The sequence below is a fragment of the Centruroides vittatus genome, unplaced genomic scaffold (genome assembly GCF_030686945.1).
Source record: "Centruroides vittatus isolate TY-2023 unplaced genomic scaffold, ASM3068694v2 contig_790, whole genome shotgun sequence".
NCBI lineage: Eukaryota > Metazoa > Arthropoda > Arachnida > Scorpiones > Buthidae > Centruroides > Centruroides vittatus.
Genome location: NW_027122510.1, coordinates 110,725 through 132,946, shown reverse-complemented (window position 1 = coordinate 132,946; position 22,222 = coordinate 110,725). Strand labels below are relative to the sequence as shown.

Sequence of the window (22,222 nt, the reverse complement as noted above, 5' to 3'; positions counted from 1 at the left end):
GTGTTTTAAATATGTATTACATATTTCGGTTATGTTTAATAAGCAATAAATTAAACTAATGGCGTGAAAACAGGCAATATATAATTGTCGACATTTTTATTAAGAAAATTTAAATTCAGTTGATGATTCAGTTATTTAATTGTTAATTGCCGGCAAGGGCTTTGATTCACCAAAGCTGGCGGTTTGCTTATCAAAATTAAATGATGATTAAATGATGATATAATTATTTATGGTTAATATAAAAATTAAATATATCTACTACAAAATTACACGATATCAAATTTATTAAACTGTAACACGATCGTTTAGTTATTCTGAAATCGTTTATGATGTGTATCAATTAACACATACCTACTCCTATAATAATGTAATTAAATTCAAGTTAGAGTACCTTTACTAAGCATACACGATTAATACCCAGTTTTATAGTTTTTATTATGTCTTACAGATATTATGTAACGAGTTTATGTAAATTAGTAGTATTCAGTGGCGTGCCGTCATTGAAAGTGGTGGAAGCGCCGCTTCCCTTATATTTTATAAAATATAAATTTTCATATTTTAACGTAGTTTGAATTAATTAAAATTTAATATTTTATTATAATTGAATTATGTATCTTATTACAAATTTCTATACTGCATATGAAATAAACCATAAGATTGCTATTGTATGTTCTATATCAGTGGCGGAATGGAAGCGCCGTATTGTCGAAACCGGGTCAGCTTCTAAGAAGCCAGATTATAGGCATTCGCTCGAAGCGCTTTACAGAGAACCAACCTCACCCGGTTTACCTGGTGAAAGCTACACACGTATAAAGCTTCTGATGATTCTATCCAGGACTGGTTCTGGGCGGTTAGTTGCCTGCCTGATAGATATTTGGCTGCCCTCGCCCCATTATGTGAATCGCAAGTAGATCTATGACTTAATCCAACCGATAGGAATTTACTGGTATGTTTTTATGATAGTTCTGTATAGTTGACAAAATATTTAAAAATTTATTAAAATATTTAATATTTTTATTCCGCTCTCCCATCTTATATTACTTACGGATTTCAATGTTAAACCAGTGATATTACGATTTCGTATGTCCCATCTATAAAGGTATGTAGAAAAAAAACGTGTAGAATTCTTGTACAATGTTAAAAAAGGTACAAAGTAACTGGTTTCAACTTATTTCTACTTAAAAGGTAATTAAATAATTAAGAGATTAGAGACATAAATAAAACCCTGCCGAAAGAGCCAGAATTTTACTTAAACAAAAGCTTAACCGAACCAATGTCTAGCCGAGTACAGCAGGGGCTGATTTCTTCGTAATATTAGATAATAAAGACAGAAATTTTTCCAGTTCAATGAGAGTGACCGAAAAGTTGTAAATTTTCGTGGACACTGGTCCTAAAACGAATTAGTTAGAAAACGAATGACAGACAATCTACTTAGTATTAAGTTTAACATATTTAGATTTTTACAGGTATGGTGAGAAACGTTTAAAATTTACAACAACCCTGTCGCGTTCTTTGAGGTACACTAGTCATTCGACAAGAGGCATTTGACATTGACCAGTATCGGCACCCTCGGGATTTGGCACGCACACACTGCACACCTACCTGGACCGTCTCTGATTCCATCCATTAGCTACTCGTATCGAGCTATTTGACTAAGTGAATTGTTTTAAAATTTAAAAAGTAAAGAATTTTTTATGTTAATTTTATGTACGTTTCTTCACAAAGCTACATTTAATTATAATTTTCTTTAAAAGTATATCAATACAATTGAACGATATATTGTACCAGGTATGTATATCCCCCCCCGCACATTTTATTTTGCCAAATAGGTTTTTATAATTTATTTTTAATTTTAGCTCTTATATCGTGGCTAGCGATTCAGAATGTAATTGTGATATTAAAAATACATTTAGAGAACATCTACAGTTTTTACTGGCTTATCGAACAAATGAATACGAATGGACCCTAGACCAAAGATGGACAAGCTTTTTCTATGTAAGGGCCGCATTTTAAGACTTTTCAACTGATGCGGTCCACCTACAAGAGAAAGAGAGAAAAAATATTGAGAAATCAAAATTATTTATTCATATACAATTATAAATTAGCATAGGTATACTTAGTTTAGCTTCTGGAACTGATGTAAACGTAATATATTGGAAATATTTGGTTAAATATTCGTCACTGCTAGTTTTAAATTAGTTTCGATGTGTTCTGTTAGCCGGTTTCTTGTTTTAATTTTTACTAAATTCATTGCGGGAGAAACTATTCACATACATAAATTGTAGAAAATAACGTTTGAATTTTTGCTGCGTACTTCCTTAAGCTGGGAAATTGATATATTTATTCGCATTTTATGCGTCGCGGGCCGCAAAATATATGAATGCGGCCCGAGGGCCGCAGGTTGCCCATCCCTGCCCTAGACTATCACTGACGCGCAATTAACTGATTGCCCCTGGAAGTCGGTTTCATACAGAAACCCAGCTTTCCTGTCATCAAAAGTCACAGCACGCCACTGGTACTATTAATTTAATTTAATTTATTTAGACATACTGGAAAAACCCATGATGCGAGGAATACATACATCATTAGATATACAATACAAACTACAGTAATAGTACAATTCATGAATTATTACAGAAAACAAAAACAGAAAATAAATAAAATACTAATTATGCAAAATCAATACTAAGAAATAATATTTTAAACAAAACAATTATGGGAGAACTATCTAAACAATAAGAAAACAAATTATATAAAAATTAGCTACACCCACCTATAAGACAGAAAAAAAAGAAGTTAGTTATCACGTCAAACAACGTATAGTCTCCCCAAATTAGTACTAGATAAATAGCTGTTAAACCAGTAACTAGTAAAACATGCAAAAAATCACTACGTCATAATACAACTGTGTCTTTTATTGAATGTTAATTCTCAAGGCAAAATAATTTTCTCCTGTAAGCTGACAAACGTGTTCAGAAAGACAAAGGTAAGAATACCAATTTAATTTCTCTGCTTGTAACTGATATTTAAAATAATTAAGAAAATATAAAATAACGTATTAATGTGATAATTTATTTTGTAATTTAAATTCATATTGTTTCTATATTAAAGTAAATCCAGTTGTGTCCATCCATTGTTATAAAAAGCATAAAATAATCTAAACACATTCTAAACCTCTGTGAATGTCATGGTCAATCACATTATATAAGCACTGTTCCAAATTATAGTGTTAATACAATAATTTATATTCCCACTTTCTTGTAAATATAGAAGTGAAAAACATGATTCTTCAATAAATTATAAAAGATTTTAAATCAAACTTACAACAGGTATGTTCGAAAATACTAACAAATGATTACACAATTAACAGGGAATAAGATCATTGTTAATAGCAGATATACATATGCAAGATTGACCTCGAAAGTCGACAAGGACAGTAAATTATACAGTAATTAAGATGATAACGCGACAATTTCCTGAAAGGTTGCTGGAGAATTAATAGTAATGTTTTTGAATGGCATCCAGTAACAGATCTTGTTAGAATTTCCGAATATCCTCTAAAATAATCTAATTAACAATTACAGCATTCTTGACGACAATGGAGATAAAAAGTTCAATATTTGCGGAAGACAAAGAAGAGTTTCCTTGGGATGAAAATGCTCTGAAGACTTTTAAAAAAATTATAAGTAAGTTATATATTTTTATTATAATTAAGAAGAGTAAATGTCATAAATTGTTGATATATATTTATGTTAACTAATTTTTAAATGTGCTATTTAAAAATTATTATTTTTGTTTGTGGGTAAATTGGTTATCCAGTAAAACACTAAAGACCTGAACATTTATAGGAATTAACTTATACATATTATATAATGGTAACAAGCTCAATGTTAAAGGTATGAATGAGTTTTATAAAATTATAAATGCTAATAACAAGTAAAATTGTCATTAAGTCCGACCATATTGGAGATACAAAACGAGACCCCTTTATCTGCTCACCCCTAGATCGTTAACTACCAAAATTTAACAGCATCAATCCCCCTAATATAAACTAACCTCCTTGTAAAATTTCAGAAATTTTTGACAAAAATCACAAGAGTTATAAAGCTTTAAATAGGGTGAATAAAATCTTGTGCCCTATACACACACTCAGTGCCGTCTTTACAACGTAAGGGGCCCTGGACCAGAAAATGTTGGGGGCCCCCCGTAAAGAAACAGAATCAATATTAGTATTACAGACCTACGGGTCGCTGGTGTAGCTATCACCCTTTTAACATATCCCAGAAAATCTGTTGACCTTTATCCTTTTTTTTTTAGCCAGTGAGGTTTTTCACCGTGTACACAACACTTCACACTACGTGTTAGAGGAGTAATTTCAATCGTATTATTAATGGTTTCTTCATTTCAAGTAACCTATTTGTTTTCTTTGTAACTTTATTACTTTTGGATTCAGGGGCCCCCTACGACCTCGAGGCAATGGGCCCGGCCCCGTAGGCCCTCCCCTAAAGACGGCACTGCACACACTAATATCCATACATCAAGAAGTAACAAATTACTAGTTTTTTTTACACGGTTCTAATAACTTGGCAAGGTAAAATATGAAATTGTACAGTCGTATATTTTCTCTTTAAACAAATTATATGTAAGTTTAATACGGTCGATTCTATGGAACGGTGCCAAAACATAATTTATGAAAAGTGTATATATATATATATATATATGCAGCAAAACCTGTTCAAAACGGAAAAAAATTCTTCGAAACGAAGAGATTTTGTGTATGAAAAAACACCTGTTGTAAACGGAATCCTATCAAAGCAGAAAAAATATTTGTAACCATGCGATTCCGGTTTACACAGGGTCTATATATCACAATGTTAGATTAGAGAATTCCGGCTTAACAGATTGAAATATTGTAAAATTGTTTAACAGTTCTTGATTGAGAAAAATCGTTGGTCTTCGAGGAAAAGTACAAAAAGGGTGGTTAAAGTTAATCAATCTGTTTTTGGAAAGAACAGTACAGGACATTAAAGGAAACTGCAGTAATGGAAAAAAATATGAATATTTCCTTGATTTCTTAAATTAATTACTGTAAAAAATCGAAGAAAAATAAAACAATAGAATAGAAAAGAATGTTTGTAAGCAACAACAATACATTTGTATTCTCTCCAATATTATAATAGTAGGAAAGACTGAGGGGAATTACAAATGTAAGAGTTTTTAGTTAAAATTTAAATTTTTTTTATATCAATCTATGTTCAAATCTATTGCATATCGTGTGGTATAAGTTGTTAAAATTGTAACTTTATTTCCCAAAAAAATATTTAAAAAAAATAGATAATTATAAATTGTCCTCTATCCCCCATTTATGCGAGGAAATACAGTAACCTGGACAACGACGAAATATCTTAAGAATGCAGAAATTTGGTAGAGAAAGGAAATAAAAAAGAAATACAATAGATGACTCCATTTATAAAGATATCTGAAAACTTCATGTCATACTATATATACTAACTATACTAATAATTGGTAAAGAGAATGTTGTCATTCAGTAATAAGTATTGTACATTCGGTTGTTACTGATAAGTGGACAATACAACTTTGAACGTTTTTAAAATATAATTTTAAAGGAAAAAATCGTTAATATCTGTTTATTTTACGTAGAAGATCAAGGAATAAAATGTTGCATGGACGACATTTTTCTTCTCGGATTTCTTCGCGCCAGAAAATATGAAATGGGAAGATCTCTGCAGTTGCTGAAAAATTACTACGAAATTAGATTGCAATATCCTCAATATTTTAAAGATCATCTTCCTTCCAAGGTGGAGCATGTTTTATCGTTGAATACTATGCAATTTTTGCCTAAACCCGATCAGAAAGGAAGATATGTTTTTATTTTTCAATATGGTAAGCCTTATTGTTATTATAAATAATGTTATCATTAAATGTATGTTATCGTAATTTAGTTTAATTATAAATATTCTATTATATACGTGTGCAAAACTTAAGGACTGACGACATTTGCATATGTATAAAAAAGAAATGCAGGTAAATGTAGGCAAGAACTGTATCACGTGATGTTTAACACAACGTAATACACAATAAGTTGTAGGATTTTAGAAATCAAGGTAATAAAAGTAGGTCTTACACACAGCAATTGGGAATAGGTTAAGAATGGATGGAAAGTTCTTACCAATACTTATACAGAGAGACCTGTCAGCACGAATACATCCATTACAAACTGAAGCCCAGACACTTTTTTTTCTAGCTTGTGTTTGTCTTTAAGTTGCGGTCACGTGGGTAATTTAATCTATCAAATTTTACAGGAACGAACTTAAGAATTTAACTATTTTAATTGTTTTCTTCAAACCTCTTATAAATATCTAAAATTTCTTCTCTGTTACAGCTAATTGGGATACTTCGATTGCAAATTCGTATGATGTGTTTCGTTGTTGTATGCTTTTCTTTGATTTTCAATTAAACTTCCATCGAACACAAGAGAACAGAATCGTAGCTATAGCAAATGGGGAGGGAATATCATTATCACATTTCCTTCAAGCCACACCAAGTTTTTTGAATTCAATGACGAAAGTTATGCTCGTGAGTAAACTAAAATTTTATATCTAATTTTTACGTATATAACTGCTTTATTTCCAGGAGTTTTCTTAACAGTTTCCTTGTAATAATAGTCACAGTTACTAATTTAAATTCCTTTTTATTTCCTTTGCTCATACATGTTTGATTATTAAAGAAAATTATAATTGTAATGGCGAATGAAATGTTTCCTTATAAACGTTACTGTCTCTGTAATAGGAAGAAGAAAATAATTAATTAAAAAATACACATACTGTAGTGTACATTTTACATATTTTCTACTAAAATTTGTTTGTTAAATAGGTAAACAAATTCGGTAACTGCTTATATTACTATGATATCAATATATAATAATTTTACAGTGCATTGTTTCTTTATTTATTGAAAAATCCTGGAACAGTGGACGTCACGTCCACTGTTCCAGGATATTCCTCTCCTGTAATTATGCGCACAAAGTTAAAGTATATAAAGCGAGACTTTTCTATGGCATCTCTGGGTTATAGAGAACTGCCTTCTATGGCACCTTTGAAATTATGGAAGACTGCCTAGTTCATGTGGCAGTTACTTCTTATGGAGCATTGCTTCCTATGGCATCTTCGGGGTCATCGAGAACTGCCTCGAGTGGCGGGAAAATTCCCTTTTTAACGGGCCATCGGCCGAATAACATCCAAGATACACACGGGATATGTAACGAGCGCAGAGAGAGTAAACCGACATATGGCCGTTCGAAAAAGAGATAAGGCCGTGTGAGAAAGGAAGTTGATTTCCTCTTTCTCCAAAACTGCGAGTGCAACTTTCCCTCTTGTAAACAATTTATATAAAATTTAAATATATTTCTCTGCTTAATTTAATTAAATAGTCCTGATCCTCACATTAGTATGTCTTAATATCTTTATTTTGTATTTTCTTTATTAGAAAGATGCATATCAAGCTCGACTTATCGAAATTCATTTCGTCAACCTGAATATCATCATTAAGGCGTTTTTAAGCATTTTTATTCCACTTCTACCAAGTAAACTGAGAGACAGAGTAAGTAACTATGATTAATTAATTATTAATTCACATCACATTCTTGTATTTCAGTTTTCATTACTATTGTGGAGAAGCAAAAACACATATAGCTTATGAGTTTTTCCAAATTGCATACTAAACAACAACATAGAAAAACTTGTATTATATTCTTAACCTTCATATTATTTAATGTAAAATATGTCCTAATCTCTAATACCAGAATTAATACAGACAGACAAACTATTCTTTATTCACCCGACACCTCTAGGCACAGTCGGAAGTGTGTACACTGTTTACACAGTCGACACATGCCGAATATAAGAAAAAACCGACATCAAAACTATTAAACAAAACAAAACAAAATATCGCGTATGTACTGTACAAAGAGAATAAAATTAAGGTGTACCATACTTAGTGTATTAGAGTCCTATTGATGTAAAGTTTGCACGGCCAGTTAATCCCTTCTGACAACTTAATCCGCACGGGCTGGTAGAGCCCGATCTCGGAGTCGTCGGATGGATAGGAGGGCAAAATGAGTGGTGAGGTCGTCGGTAAGTCGACAGGTTTCCTCGGATAGACAGGAGACAGATTTCAACACAACCAAAATAAAAGTTTATTCTATACTAAAGCTAGGATATGCAGATCTATATGCGGTTAAATACAGGTACAAATACTCCTATAGGGTGGAGAGCCAAACAGTTCTACTTAGCTCGCGAAGCGCGTGCTCGTTCTATTTCCCAAGTTCTAATGGTTTGCTCGCGAAGGGAGTTTACAAGTTTCTAGCCCCCAAAATACCTCTTTTATGCGTAGCGGAGAGTCGATTCGACGAACTTCGTTGTATGAAAGGGTCGTTGTCGTGGATGTTCTTCCAACGGGTGTCTTCTCCTCTTCTTGGGTCCAGTCCGATGTATGGAGGTCGGGAGACGGAGTGCGCACGACGTCCCGATATAACTTCCCGGTAATCTCTCTCCTCGAGTTCCGGTGACTCTCGCTTTTATCTCCTTAACGTGGAAAAAAGGGGGTCACATGACCGTCAAATGTTGAGGATAACAGTGCTGAGTTGGCACTTACCTGTCAATTTTCTCATCAGGTTCTTATCACAAACGGTGATAACGATCTAATTTCTCATCCGAAGCGTTCTTCCGTCGGATTTGTTTAAATTTCCGACAAAGTTTCATGTCCGACAAATACGTAATTTGCAGATCTTACACCAGTGTCTTTCCCCTGTACATCATACTTTTCCTGTTAACAAAGAAGTTATACCGGTCATGTATCTAATATTGTTCAGGAGAAATATTGAATTGAAGTGAAAACAAGATGATTTATAATATATATTTATGTGCTTCTTTTACTTTCTTTCATTTTCTTAATCTTTTTCTTATAAAAATAATTAAAAATACTTTTTACTCATTCCAGTAAAAGATTGATTATAATAATTGATTTGCATATTACAGTTGCATCTTCACTCTGATATGTCAACACTACATGAATTCGTCAGTCCCGATTGTCTGCCATTAGAATACGGAGGGAATTTGCCAAGTTTCGATCCTACTGAAGCCAATAATATGTTGAAAGCCAACGAAGATTTCTTTCGTAAGAAAGAAGAGTATTTGGAGTTGTACGAAGAACAAAAAAATAAAAATTTCAGCGAAGGAAAATTTCGCTACGTTAATGAAGACTTTGAAGATGAAAAAGTGAAGAAAATTATAGAAAAAACAGAAGAAAGATTTAAAACTTATTCACATGATCCAGAAGCATTTTTGGCTGCTATGAAACAAGATTCTGAATTAGAAATTACACATTTCTAAATGTTATAAAGTTATGCTCTTCTGGTGTATATTACGATTTATATGTACTATACATATTTGATTTAAATATCTCAAATAATATTTAGGTAATAAATTTGGGTACGAAATGTTCATTTCAATGTCTTTAATTATCAGATGAAAACAAGGCAATATCCAGCTGTTAATTACTGTTATACATTCGTAAATTACAAGAATAGGGCTGAACTTGTCAAATTGCAGGCGCCGATCAACAACAATCAAATACATTATACATATTAATGAATGGACGGTAGTACAAACACAATACACTTAGGTTATACTAGTTCTAGCAAAGTAGAGTCTCACCAGTTCTTGAAGAAAGTGAAATTCGTTTCTTTCGGGCACTAAAAGTTCCAACTTGCACCATAATCGGCCATACTATCAACAATCAGCTGGTAAAGGGGGTGACGGCGTCCTCAAGAATAGGACAGTGAATGAGGTAGTGGTACACCCCATCACTAATATCGCAGAAAGGACAACAATTTGTGTTACTGTTATGGAATCTGTGTAAGTAGGCGTTGAAACGTCCGTGCTCACTTAGGAATTGAGGAAGGAGATGATGTGGGTGAATCCACTTCCATTTCAGACGACTGCTGACATTTGGGAGAAGTTGCCTAGTAATACGAGTCTCTGGCAAGGAATTCCAGTCATTTTGACAACATTCAACCATACTGTTCCACAGCAACCACTTAATACTGGAGGAGAGAAGCTGACAGTAGGCAAAGACGCCATCACAATTCTCTGTAGCAGTGCGGACAAAGAAATCTGCACTCTCATTGCCCGGAGTGCCCTGATGACCCCTGACCCATTTGATTTGGAAGCTGGTATAAGACAGGGAGGTGGCAGAAAGGATGTTTCTAGCAATAGGGTGGGCAGTATCCTTATCCTGCAGGATCTGTACAATGGCGGCACTAACTATACTGATGTTGATGAGTTTCTCCTTATACTCATTGTTACAATACTGTACACAGTCATAAAGACAGCAAAGATTTCCGCCTGGAACACCGAGGACACCGGATGAAGGCTAAAAGTACCATGATGAGTCTCTACGCGAAAGGAAAAGATTACAAATGCACTAGCTGTACTTTGTGAAGTCTTCGAGCTGTCTGTGAAGGCCTCTATGTCAGAGAGCCTGTTGACCAGGCTGAGATCGCTTCTAGAAGCAGGATGCAGGATCACTAAAGTGATATTCAAGCTCAATGTGCGAGGCATCAAACGAGATACCCAGAAGAGCAGCACTTCTTCCTCTTGAAACATAGATCCGACTCAAAGTGTAACAGATTTGCTGTACAATTAAAGATTTCCCAGCAATAACTGGCAGAGCTGCGTTCTGTAACTCCGAGTCGGAAGAACAAACGAATCAATGGCGTGGCGTTGGGCCACGCCACGCCATTCTCAGGTCCTCAGCCGCCTGTAGGAGTAGCTTGTGGCTTCAGCCAAAACAGCCGAGCCGAGCAGTAACAGATAACCGGGATGAACACACAGTCGTAACTTGGAGTTAATTGCTTCGTAGCGATTAACTCCAAGCTCCAATTGTTACGAGCGACAAGCAGGAGTTGTTAAAAATTAGGCTAGTATTATTGGTGATATGTTGAATGTGAGGCTTCCATGAAAGCTTATAGTCAAAGACCACACCAAGGAAAGTAAGCTACTTCACAATCTTTATGGACATGTTGTAAAACCTCACACAAGGGACACATTTGTAGAAATTTGCTTTCCCCGGTGCAGATAACGCAATGCCCTTGGTTTTGTCCAGATTAAAGTTTAGCTTATTTCCATCACCCCATTCGATGTTCTTCCTAGTACTGTCTTCAGCACGACATCAATTGTCCTCCGTGCGTTTGCAGGAAAGATAAGTAAAGCATCATCCGAGTATGAGAAGATGCGGCACTGATATTCAAAGTTTAGGTGGAGTAGAAAGTCGAAGAGTATGTCCCAGAAGAGCGTTCCGCAGTTAGACAGATGACCATCATGGCTCGATTGTTATTAGTTGCCAAACAAAATTATAAATGTTTCCAAGAAAGTTGAGAAACTCGTTGATGGTTTATTTTTAATTCTGCTCGTAAATAGGGAGTGGATGAAATCAATGTATCACGCATGGAATTCACGTATCCAGCACCTAAATAGTGGCCAGTTTCTCACAGAAAGTCTTCCAGGAAAGTACTTTCTTCTTGACAGAGCGCCCATAAGTTGAGTTATTTTTATTACATCTATGCTGTTATATCCTATCTTATTTTTAATTCTAATTTCTTTTTTTCCCAATATTACACAATAAATAAAATAAAATTAATTTGTTTCAATGGTGCAAAATTATTTAATCACGGATTTCAAAACTTTTACATTGTAACTTACTGAATTGGACTTATGAAATAAGGCACTATAACACGAGTAATTTGCCAAGAGGTGTCTTGAAGAAGGGCTTTGAATGGGTATCTGTTTCCTATTTAGATGTTAAACACGTGATCAACCCGTTAAATTTCGCTTTTTTCATGCTTATTTTGAATAATAATAAAAAAAACAGTGTGTCTTTTATTGTGTTCTATTTGTGTACCTTATTTAGGTGTTATTAACTTGAGAAAAAACCCGGAAAATTCTACGTGATCAACCAGTTGGCGAGGCACAAAACCAGACTCAACCAGCAGTATGTTCGGTAGTTTCATCCTCTATATTTAGAAACGATTATTAATGTTTTATTTCCTACCGTTACTGACTCGGAAATTTTCTTATATGCAATTACCATGTCATTACACCCAATTTAATGCCTTATATTGAAAGGCGACAAGGGTTTACTGCTTTTTTTTGACATTCATATCTTACATAGTTTTATAGGGCACTATCTATTATCAGATATTACTTAAAACTAATTTTATATTATTAATTATTATAAAAAGGCAAAAGCCTTATTTTATAATTTTGTATTAAGATTGTAAAACAAATATAAAGGCCATAATCTTTATTAAATCCGAATCCATTCGAAATACCTCACACGACTGATTCCTATCTATCTCACCACACCTTTGACCTTCACCTACTAATATTTAATCACATTAATGCCCCATATATAAAAATACACTTTGCAACTATCAAAATATTAGGTTCAGTCAATTCTATAATATAATAAAATACGTACAGTACAACGACACACTAAACTCCATTGTTCATCACTACATAAGGTATTTGTGTCAATCAACATCTACAAATAACAAATCAAAATATCTTATTTCAAATCAATTATTTTATTTACGAAAAATTAGCCAAAAATAAGATAAAATATTTTTATTTTTGCCTGTAAAATTTATATTAAAATCTTATTTTTATCTTTTTTTAATTTTGTAACATTGAATGCGAGCTAAAGTACATTTACTGAGAATGAACAATTAAATCACAGTGTAGTTTATGTAAATTAATTGTAATTAAAATTAAAATAGTAAAATACTAGTGGAGAGCAACAACTGCACGAAATCACTATGTCATAATATAACGGCATCTTTTATTGGATGCCACGTGATGACAAAGTAATTTTGTTTTCAACTTTATGTAACATAATACTTCAGAAAGACCGAAGTAATTATACCAATATAACTTCATTGCTTGTAGTTGATACTTAAAATCATTTAAAAGATATAAAATACCTTATTGTGTTACGTATTGTTTACGTATTTAAAATATACATTGTTTAAAATTTAATCGAATTGTTTCTTGGAGGCCGAACGGGCTTGAGGCCTGTTCAAATAGTCTTATTATTCTTCCCTGTATCTGTATTTTCTGATAAATATACATCTTGAAATAAACCATTATTAATTAATGTTAATCAACAACCGTTGATAGTATTTTTCTCATTAATTTCTTTGTTCTTTCATGTTGACATGATGCAAAAACTGAATCAATATATATTATTTACGCACAAGGTTATATAAATTCAGTATACGTTTAACCTCGTTTAAGTATTTAAATTAACACGAATAACTTTGATAACATTATATGTAACTATTTACATTATTAGAAATTCCGTTAAGGATTATTGTCGTTACGATTATTATTATGTTGGGTTAAGTGAGATATACTCAGTTAACCTCAATGGCTGTGTACTATGCCGGACCAAAGTCAAGGCATAGTAACCAAAACAGAAATTAAAGAAGTGTATCAGTGTGTGTGTCTGTATTCAGGAATTTTCTCACAATATGACATGTATTCAATATAGTGGCCTTCTGTAGTGTGGTGTATGTGTTTGTATTCAATTGTAATGTGCCCAGGCTTTTGTATAGTGTGTGTGGTATGACACCTGTAGAGGAGAGAACAACAGGTACAACAAGCACCCTATCCATCCTCCACAGATGCCTTATTTCCTGGGCGAGTTCTGTGTACTTGCTAATTTTTTCAGTGCATGCGTTTTGTATATTGTGAGTGTTTGGAATGGCTATGTCTATAATGTATGTGATTTTATTGTGTTTGTCAATGAGTGTGATGTCTGGTCTGTTGTGGTAAATTATTTTATCTGTGATTATGGCTCTGTCGTAGCACATTTTGTGCGTGTTGTTTTCCAATACTGTCTGTGGAATGTACTTGTAGTATGGCTCGTGGATGTCTACTAATTTGTGTTTCTTTACAAGCTCTTGGTGTATTATATTTGCTACTTGATTATGTCTGTGTAAATAATCTGTCTGTGCCAAGAGCTTGCAACCAGAAGTGATGTGTTGTATAGTTTCTGGCATGACATGACATTTTCTGCATGTGTCATTTGTGAGTGTTGCATCTTTGAGTATGTGTTTTCTGTAGTTTTTAGTATTTATGACCTGATCCTGTATGGCGATCATGAATCCTTCCGTCTCCCCAAAGAAGCATCCCCGAGCTAACCAGCTGTTTGACGCAGTTTTGTCAACAGAATCTTGGGCCAGATCATAAGGATGCCTGCCATGGAGTGCCTTTCGAGCCCACGAAAGCTTAATGGTGTCTATGCTTTTTATATGTTGTCTTGTGTTCATATGATGTGAGTGTAAGTTTAATGGTGTGTTATTTGAGTCTGCTAGAGTTACTGCTTTATGTAATTGTGATATTTCTTGTTTTTTGTAGAAAAACTCTCGCAGTGACTGTATTTGTTGTAGTGAAGGTTAACTATGTTATTATTATTATTATTATTATCAACTCATCTCGATTATATATATATATATAGATATTAATTGAAAGAAGACTGTTTTCATGTAGATGATGCTGCTGAATAGAGATTTGAGGAATATGCAAAGATTTAGGTATGTCGAAGTGGCAAATTTACTGTACAATGCTAAGTCTATGGAACATACATGTAGAAACAACAACCAAATAACCTTGTAAATACAGAAATAATATACATTGATACCCGTTCTGTATGTAACAAATAGAATGAATATAAAAAACAAATTTTAGAAAAGCTTAATTAACTTCAACATCGAATTTACTTTAAATATAAATTTGTTTGGTTGATGTAAATAACAGGTGAATCATTATATATTATATACATGTATATAATTGATATATATATACGTAAATGTGCCTATATAAATGCAATTTAATGATACTGAAGTTCATTTACTGTGCTTAAATAATAAAATCATCGTTTAGATTTATACATTTTATTAAATTGATACGCAATTTATGTAAATTAGTATTAAACCAGTAACACAAGTAACTAATAAAAAAAACTATTAGATAGAAATATTTCAACAAATCAACATGTGATAATATAACAGTTTCTTTTATTGGCAGCAACGAGATATCAAGGTAAATTTGATTTCAGGTTCAAGTAATAGAACACTTCAGGAACACCAAGGTAAGTGCACTAATTTCATTTCTCTCTTTATAGATGATATTTAAAATACTTAAAAATACAAAATAACTATATACTGTATTATTTCTGTAGTGAACATTTACATTTATAAACTTCAAAGTAAATATTTTTTATTTAAACTCTTCATAAAGACTGTATTTAATTGTTCCTGTAACTATAATGAGTTTTTTATACGATAATAAATGCAGTATTTGCGCCGCTTAATTATATCGGTTTTACTACAGATAAGTTATTTAAATACATTCTGTAGTATTTATAATATTAAAATTTATAATAAATTAAGAATTCCAGTAAAAATATTACTAAAAATATTGAAATTGTTTGAATTTTTATGTATATTCTCTTGAAATAATCTTAAGATTTCATGGTGTTTACACCTCTAGAACTATTAAAATACATTTTATTACTCCTTAAAAATTTCGTTAAGTATTTTATTTATTTATATTTTATATTCGTGTTGTACAGTAATTAAGTAATATAATTTTATAAGTTTGTTTATTCAATTGTTATTTTGAGGGTGTAAAAATTATTTTATGTCTTCAAACATAAAATAATTACACATTACGTTATGCTTTTCACAAACACTACCGGAAAATTATCGGTAATGTTTGTAAATGGCATGCATTTAACTGATCACACCGGTTTGAATTTCCGAAGATTAACGAAAAGTAATTTGATTAAAAATTACAGCATTACACGACGAAAATGGGGATTAAATGTTCAATATTTGCGGAAGACAAAGAAGAGTTTCCTTGGGATGAAAATGCTCTGAAAAACTTTAAAAAAAATTATAAGTGAGTGAAATATAATTTTTTATAATTACTAAATAGAAAATTGCTTCAATTTTGATAAAAATTATTTTGTGTACATCATATAATATACTTAAAATATGAAAATCTACAGTCCTATTTGTCTCTATTAGCCAATTATATATAACTGTTTAAGACGAATGCTTCTATGGAACGGTGCCAAACGTTAGCAATTAAATTAAAGTGTAATTTTTTTTATAAATTTACTTATTAAATTTATATCTGCCATATATATAAACTCAATACATACTTACATTAGGATGTTTCCGGTAAGTAAATTGAATATTGTCAAATATATTTATCGGTTCTTAATTGAGAAATATTGTTCGTTCTTCAAGATGCTGCAGAAGATTGAAGAATTTTCTCTGAGAAATTATGGTATAGTACATTGAAAGAAAGTACTGCATAAAGAGGCATAAATATTCCTTAATTTACTAATTAAATTACTGTAGAAATCGAGTAAACTAAACAATATGCCAGACAATAATAATTGGGAGCTACAATGATGTAATAATATTTCCTTTAATAGTACGGGGCAATCGCTTGCTTACGCTGTATCGCGAGACAGGTTAGACTCTTTGTATCAGTTGATACTACAATCTGTTAGCTGTCATATAGAATCTGCCAATAAAACACCTACCAAGCTTTGTTCTTAAAAGAATAAGACTTAGGTAACTGTAAAATGTCTAAAATTCTTTTGTGCAGCAGACGAATATAGGACAGAAAACAAAGCATATAAATAAAGGAAATTGCCCTGGTTATGCCCGTAGGTAGCCATAGTTCTAGCTCCTAGTCTAGTTAGCCCCATCTTGATGTATCATTAATAAATAGCACAAAACCCATTACTATCGACATGCAAAAAGTGTCTAAAATCTCACGTGATCAGCACGTGGCTGATAGGATACATGAAAATGCTGCCAAACTTTTACTTTTTAGATTATTTTATCAATATTCCCGATTTCTTCCACTATCCGGGACTTATATAACTTATGCCACTTAATATACACTTATTATTCAGTAGCAATTACATCAGGTGGTTACTGATAAGCGGGCAATATAACTTTAATATTTTTAAAATATAATTTTAGAGAAGAAAATCATTAATATTTTTATATCTTATGTAGAAGATCAAGGAATAAAATGTCGTATGGACGACATCTTTCTTCTGGGAATTCTTCGCGCTAGAAAGAATGAAATGCAAAGATGTATGCAAATGCTGAAGAATTACTACGAAATTAGAGTGCAATATTCCCAATATTTTAAAGACCTTGTTCCTTCCAAGTTGGAGCATGTGTTATCGCTGAATTGCATGCAATTTTTGCCAAAACCCGATCAGAAGGGAAGATATGTTTACATTTTTTCAATACAGTAAGCATTGTTACTAAATTGACAAAATAATTGAGAAAAGAAAAGTACTGTGAGAATGCAGATTTCATTTTATTATTAAATAAATCTTATAAATATATTTGTTAGTTTATAAAAGGTTTATTGCAAAATTTATTTCATGTTAAACTACAAAACTACATTGAAATTCCGAAATTTCCATAAGATTTCATAATGAATAGTTATTTTAGCATATAAATAAGATTTATATTTATGGAAAAATAAAATTGTTTTATAATTATTTTGCTTTTTTTTTAATTAAATAAAAAGACGTAGTTGCTTCCAAAACGCTTGATTGATCAGCATTTATTTCATTAAAATGTTCCAGAATAAAAATCTTCAGACGACTCCGACCTTTCTTCGTAGGCTACACGGTCGCACAGGAAAAAAGTTCCTTAAAACACAGAAATAATCCAATTAAAAATAAAGAATTTTAAAAAAAATTGGAATTGGTGACCTTACCACGTCTTGGCTTTTCATCCTGTTCCATTCCATTCGGGAGTTTCGGATCCTTATATCCATTCAACAGCGCTATTTTCAAGTGGATATAAGGACCCGAAACTTCCGAATGGAATGGAACAAGATGAAAAGCCAAGACGTGGTAAGGTCACCAATTCCAATTTTTTAAAAATTCTTTATTTTTAATTGGATTATTTCTGTGTTTTAAGGAACTTTTTTCCTGGGCTACCGTGTAGCCTACAAAGAAAGGTCGGGATAGTCTGAGGATTTTTTATTCTGGAACATTTTAATGAAATAAATGGTGATCAACCAAGTTTTTTTTAAAGCGACTACGTCTTTTTAATATAAAAAATTCTCATCACAAAATTTTAAAATTATTTTACTGTTTAAAGTATATAAAGTGTTTTTGTATTCAATATCCTTCAAAGTTAAAATATTTGAATATTTTATTATACAATATTACATTGTTATATAGCTTATTGTATGTTACTATTTAAAGTTTACTTATAAATTATCTCAACTAAAATTAGATAATTTATTATTCGATATTGCATAGGAAGCAACTAAAGAATTTTTCTAAATTAATTGTTTTTAGAGTTTCTTGTAGACACATTTAGTTTCTTGTTTCTTTTATAGCTAATTGAAATACTTCTGTTGCAAGTTCAACTGATATGCTTCGTCGTTGTATGCTTTTCTTTGATCTACAATTAAATTTTCATCGAACTCAAGAGAAATGTATCGTAGCTATAGCAAATGGGGAAGGAATATCATTATCACATTTCCTTCAGTGTACACCAAGTTTTATGAATTCAATGACGAAAGTTTTGTTCGTGAGTGTAAGGTATGGAATCGCCAAGACGCGCGATTTCCACCTGTTTGTTATAACAAACTTTCATAACGGAAAAGTCGTTAGGATCGGCCGGTAGAAACGACCGTTAGGAACTTCCGTGGGAAGAACCGTTAAAGTTCAAATCGTCGACCATCGGACGATTGGCCGGCGGGAAGTGACCGTTGGCGGCCGTTGCGGGAACATTCAAATTTGATTGGAGCAGGGTTCGAACGCCGTCGACTACTTAAGCTCGGATCGAAGTTCGTATCGGGATCGGCTGGCAGCGGATCGGGTGTGATCGTATCGGAGGTGATCGGAACGGATCGGATCAAGGGAGATCGTCGTTATCGAGGTGCTAACTAACTCTCTCGTTGGAAGTTACGTGTTTGTGTACGAACTTGTTCCTGACCCGGAGGTTTTGTTAATTACAAGTCTGTTTGTTCGTAAGGAGTTCTTTCGACGGATTTGTACGAGAATAGTCGGTTGTTGTTCAGACTAGTGTTTGTGCATATTTAATTGTAACTCTAATTTGGATTACTTTGTACATTTACTGTAAATATAAATTTTGTGTTTTTCGTCAAACCGACTGAGTGGTTATTTTGAACATTACTGTGAGTATACTTAAATTTATACAATACATCAATTTATTTCTAATTTATACGTATATAATTGATTAATAAAGCAATTTAACTGTTTCAATTCGTGTGATATCGTCTAAAGTGTATATTTTTTTCTGGTTACTTTTCGAAAGCGATTATTATTTCCTTTTCACATACCAATGAGATTGGGCTGCAATTTGAAAAATTGTACACTTATAAATTTCCATTGTCTTTCGTTAATCTCCATAATTGTGCTAGATAGATGAAATTCGAGACCAGTGAATTCAATTAAAAAATTTTTTCCTGGATGGAGTTACATAGATGACCGGCATGACTCTGTTGTAATCAGGAAAAGAATGATGTACAGGGGCAAGCCACTACAAATTCAGACTAAAATGCATAGTATAATAGAAATTAAACGGAATGTATTAATATTTTATTATTTATATATCATAATATTGTAAATAGACTACCGCATAAAATACTTTTTAATGTTATTTTAAAGAATTACTGCTGCAACAAGTATTTAAATTTTAATTAGATAAAGTACATTATCAAAAATCTGAATTGATACAATAGTTTGCATTTGATTATAAGAGTAAGCGGAAATGTAAAGAAATCCTTGTACATACAAAAACGAGTGTGAAAATCAGAGTTTTGTACACGCTTTATTATAGAAAATATAGAAAATTAAAGCGCAGGATATTCGCAATTAGTTCTTTTTGTAGCTACACACCACTACCTTCCACATGATCAGTTTGTCTAAGTTTTAAAAGGTTGTTTTGCATGAATTTTAAATCCCCAAGGATTAATTTACTTTCTCAAACAATTAATGATAAAACTGGTCCAGAATTATTTGTGTAAAGTCTTTATCTTTTTTGCTTGTATCTTCATGTCGTTTTTATCATCTGTCTTTGGTAGGAATCAGAAAAAAGGATAAAGACTTTAAACTAATTCAGAATTATTTGTATGACCATTATTATTTGAAAAAAAGTAATTTTTTTGATATTGTTATGGACAGTATTTTCCGTTTATGCTAAAGATTACAACTGTAAACTTTTCTTCCGTTTTACTTAACAGATTAAATTCTTCAGAGACCAAACCATTGTATACATAAAATTGGAAAGAATTTGTTGTTCCTGCTCCTGTTTCCTTTTCTTTTTGTTTCTGAATACAGTCTTGACAGCCATATAGAGTGGCTTTTACGGCTGAATTTAGAAGTTTGGACGTTTAACCTCGCTAATTCCAGTTAGCAACTCTCAAATTACTCCAGTTAAATAAATATTATCTAATACTAAATACTAGAAATTAGTATATTTTATCTTCTCTTTATAGAAAGATGCATATCAGGTTCGATATACTGAAATTCATTTCGTAAACTTGAATATAATCATTAAGGCATTTCTAAGCCTGTTAATTCCACTTTTACCAACTAAACTGAGAGACAGAGTAAGTATATTTAATTGATTATTAATTACATTAAAGTTTTACATTTCAGTTTTTATAGTTGCGAAAACATATATTAGAAAACGACCGAAATGTCTTTGCATATTTACACTAGAAACGATTCTATGTAGAAGAACAACTCTTTAATATCTACATTAGTGTTTTATTTATACGATAATTAAAATTCATTCTGAAAGTTTATTTGCTTATTACTTGCAACAATACGACGAGACACTCGAATTAAAAGCAACACCGTATAATATATAATACTTAATTACAGTATTTTATTGAACATTATGTCATTTATTATTGTCAAATTTTTCCGAAAATTAGTTATATTTGAAAAATTATAAGTAATTATTCATAAATAATTAACCTTTAAAGACACTGTGAAAATCAAACCAATAAAATATACATATGATACAATTTCTCATAATCTATATAAAAAATTGTAATTTATTTTCCTTTGTTAATCATAAAAAAGAATTTTTAAATAATTTTTATTTATTTCAGAAAAGATTGATTATAATAATTAACTCATATATTACAGGTGCATCTTCATTCTGATATGTCCACACTACACGAATTCGTCAGTCCCGATTGTCTGCCCTTAGAATACGAAGGAAATTTGCCAAGTTTCGATCCTACTGAAGCCAATAATATGATTAAAGCTAACGAAGAATTCTTTCGCAAGAACGAAGAGTATTTGAAGTTGTACGAAGAACAAAGAAGTAAAAATTTCAGCGAAGGAGCATTTCGCTATTTTAGTGAAGACTTTGAAGACGAAAAGGTGAAAAAACTTTTAGAAAAATCCGAAGAAAGATTTAAAACTTATGCACATGATCCAGAAGCATTTGTGGAAGCCATGAAAAAAGATCCTGACTTTGAAATTACACATTTCTAAACGATGTAAATTTATGCCATTCAGATGTAGATTAACACTTATGTAAACATATTTGATTTAAATCTGTTAAATAACATATATACTAACAGTTGATAATATTGGGTAATTTTGGGCAAGAAGTGTATATTTAAATATCATTAATTATGAGATTGTCAGGTACACACTGTACTTTTCTGAATAAAATTTTCCTTATTATAATCGACTTTTTTACAAGCTCTCTTTCTTCATATCATAAATTTATTACAACCCTTATTAAAATTTTGTAATTATTTTTGGATATTATTGACAAGACTATGTCTTATTTATAAAATCGTACTGCCTGCTGTCTTACCAGCATACAGGTATGAAGGAGTACATGTCAGGAGTTGAAATTTGGCACAGAGTATTAGGTGTTCAAATCATGCGCGCATAAAAAACCAGTCTTGTAGGTAGTCAGGGGACCGAGAAACGAAACACAATAAAATACAAAATGGCGACACTACAAACAGGCTTGCTATTTATTGTTATATCTTTGTAAATTACAATAATCTGTAGACAGTTTTCA

At 32.0% G+C, this 22,222-nt stretch overlaps 2 protein-coding genes across 3 annotated transcripts in view; one reads left to right on the top strand and one right to left on the bottom strand.

Moving 5' to 3' along the window:
• The window catches only part of LOC136981731 (alpha-tocopherol transfer protein-like), a 39,451-nt gene extending 17,571 nt beyond the window's left edge, over positions 1–21,880 (top strand). The window contains exons 4-8 of one of the 2 annotated variants that reach the window (XM_067278080.1): positions 3,585–3,686; positions 5,662–5,904; positions 6,404–6,597; positions 7,507–7,620; positions 21,325–21,880. In XM_067278080.1, the coding sequence (XP_067134181.1) occupies positions 3,585–3,686; positions 5,662–5,904; positions 6,404–6,597; positions 7,507–7,620; positions 21,325–21,678 (1,007 nt within the window). In that variant the 3' untranslated portion in view covers positions 21,679–21,880. Of the gene's footprint in view, positions 1–3,584; positions 3,687–5,661; positions 5,905–6,403; positions 6,598–7,506; positions 7,621–9,056; positions 9,522–21,324 lie in introns of those variants that run through there. The other variant, XM_067278081.1, reaches the window with a different exon arrangement.
• Positions 1–22,222, bottom strand: part of LOC136981733 (alpha-tocopherol transfer protein-like) — a 149,082-nt gene that overhangs the window by 110,199 nt on the left and 16,661 nt on the right. The gene's annotated exons all lie outside the window — the stretch shown is intronic.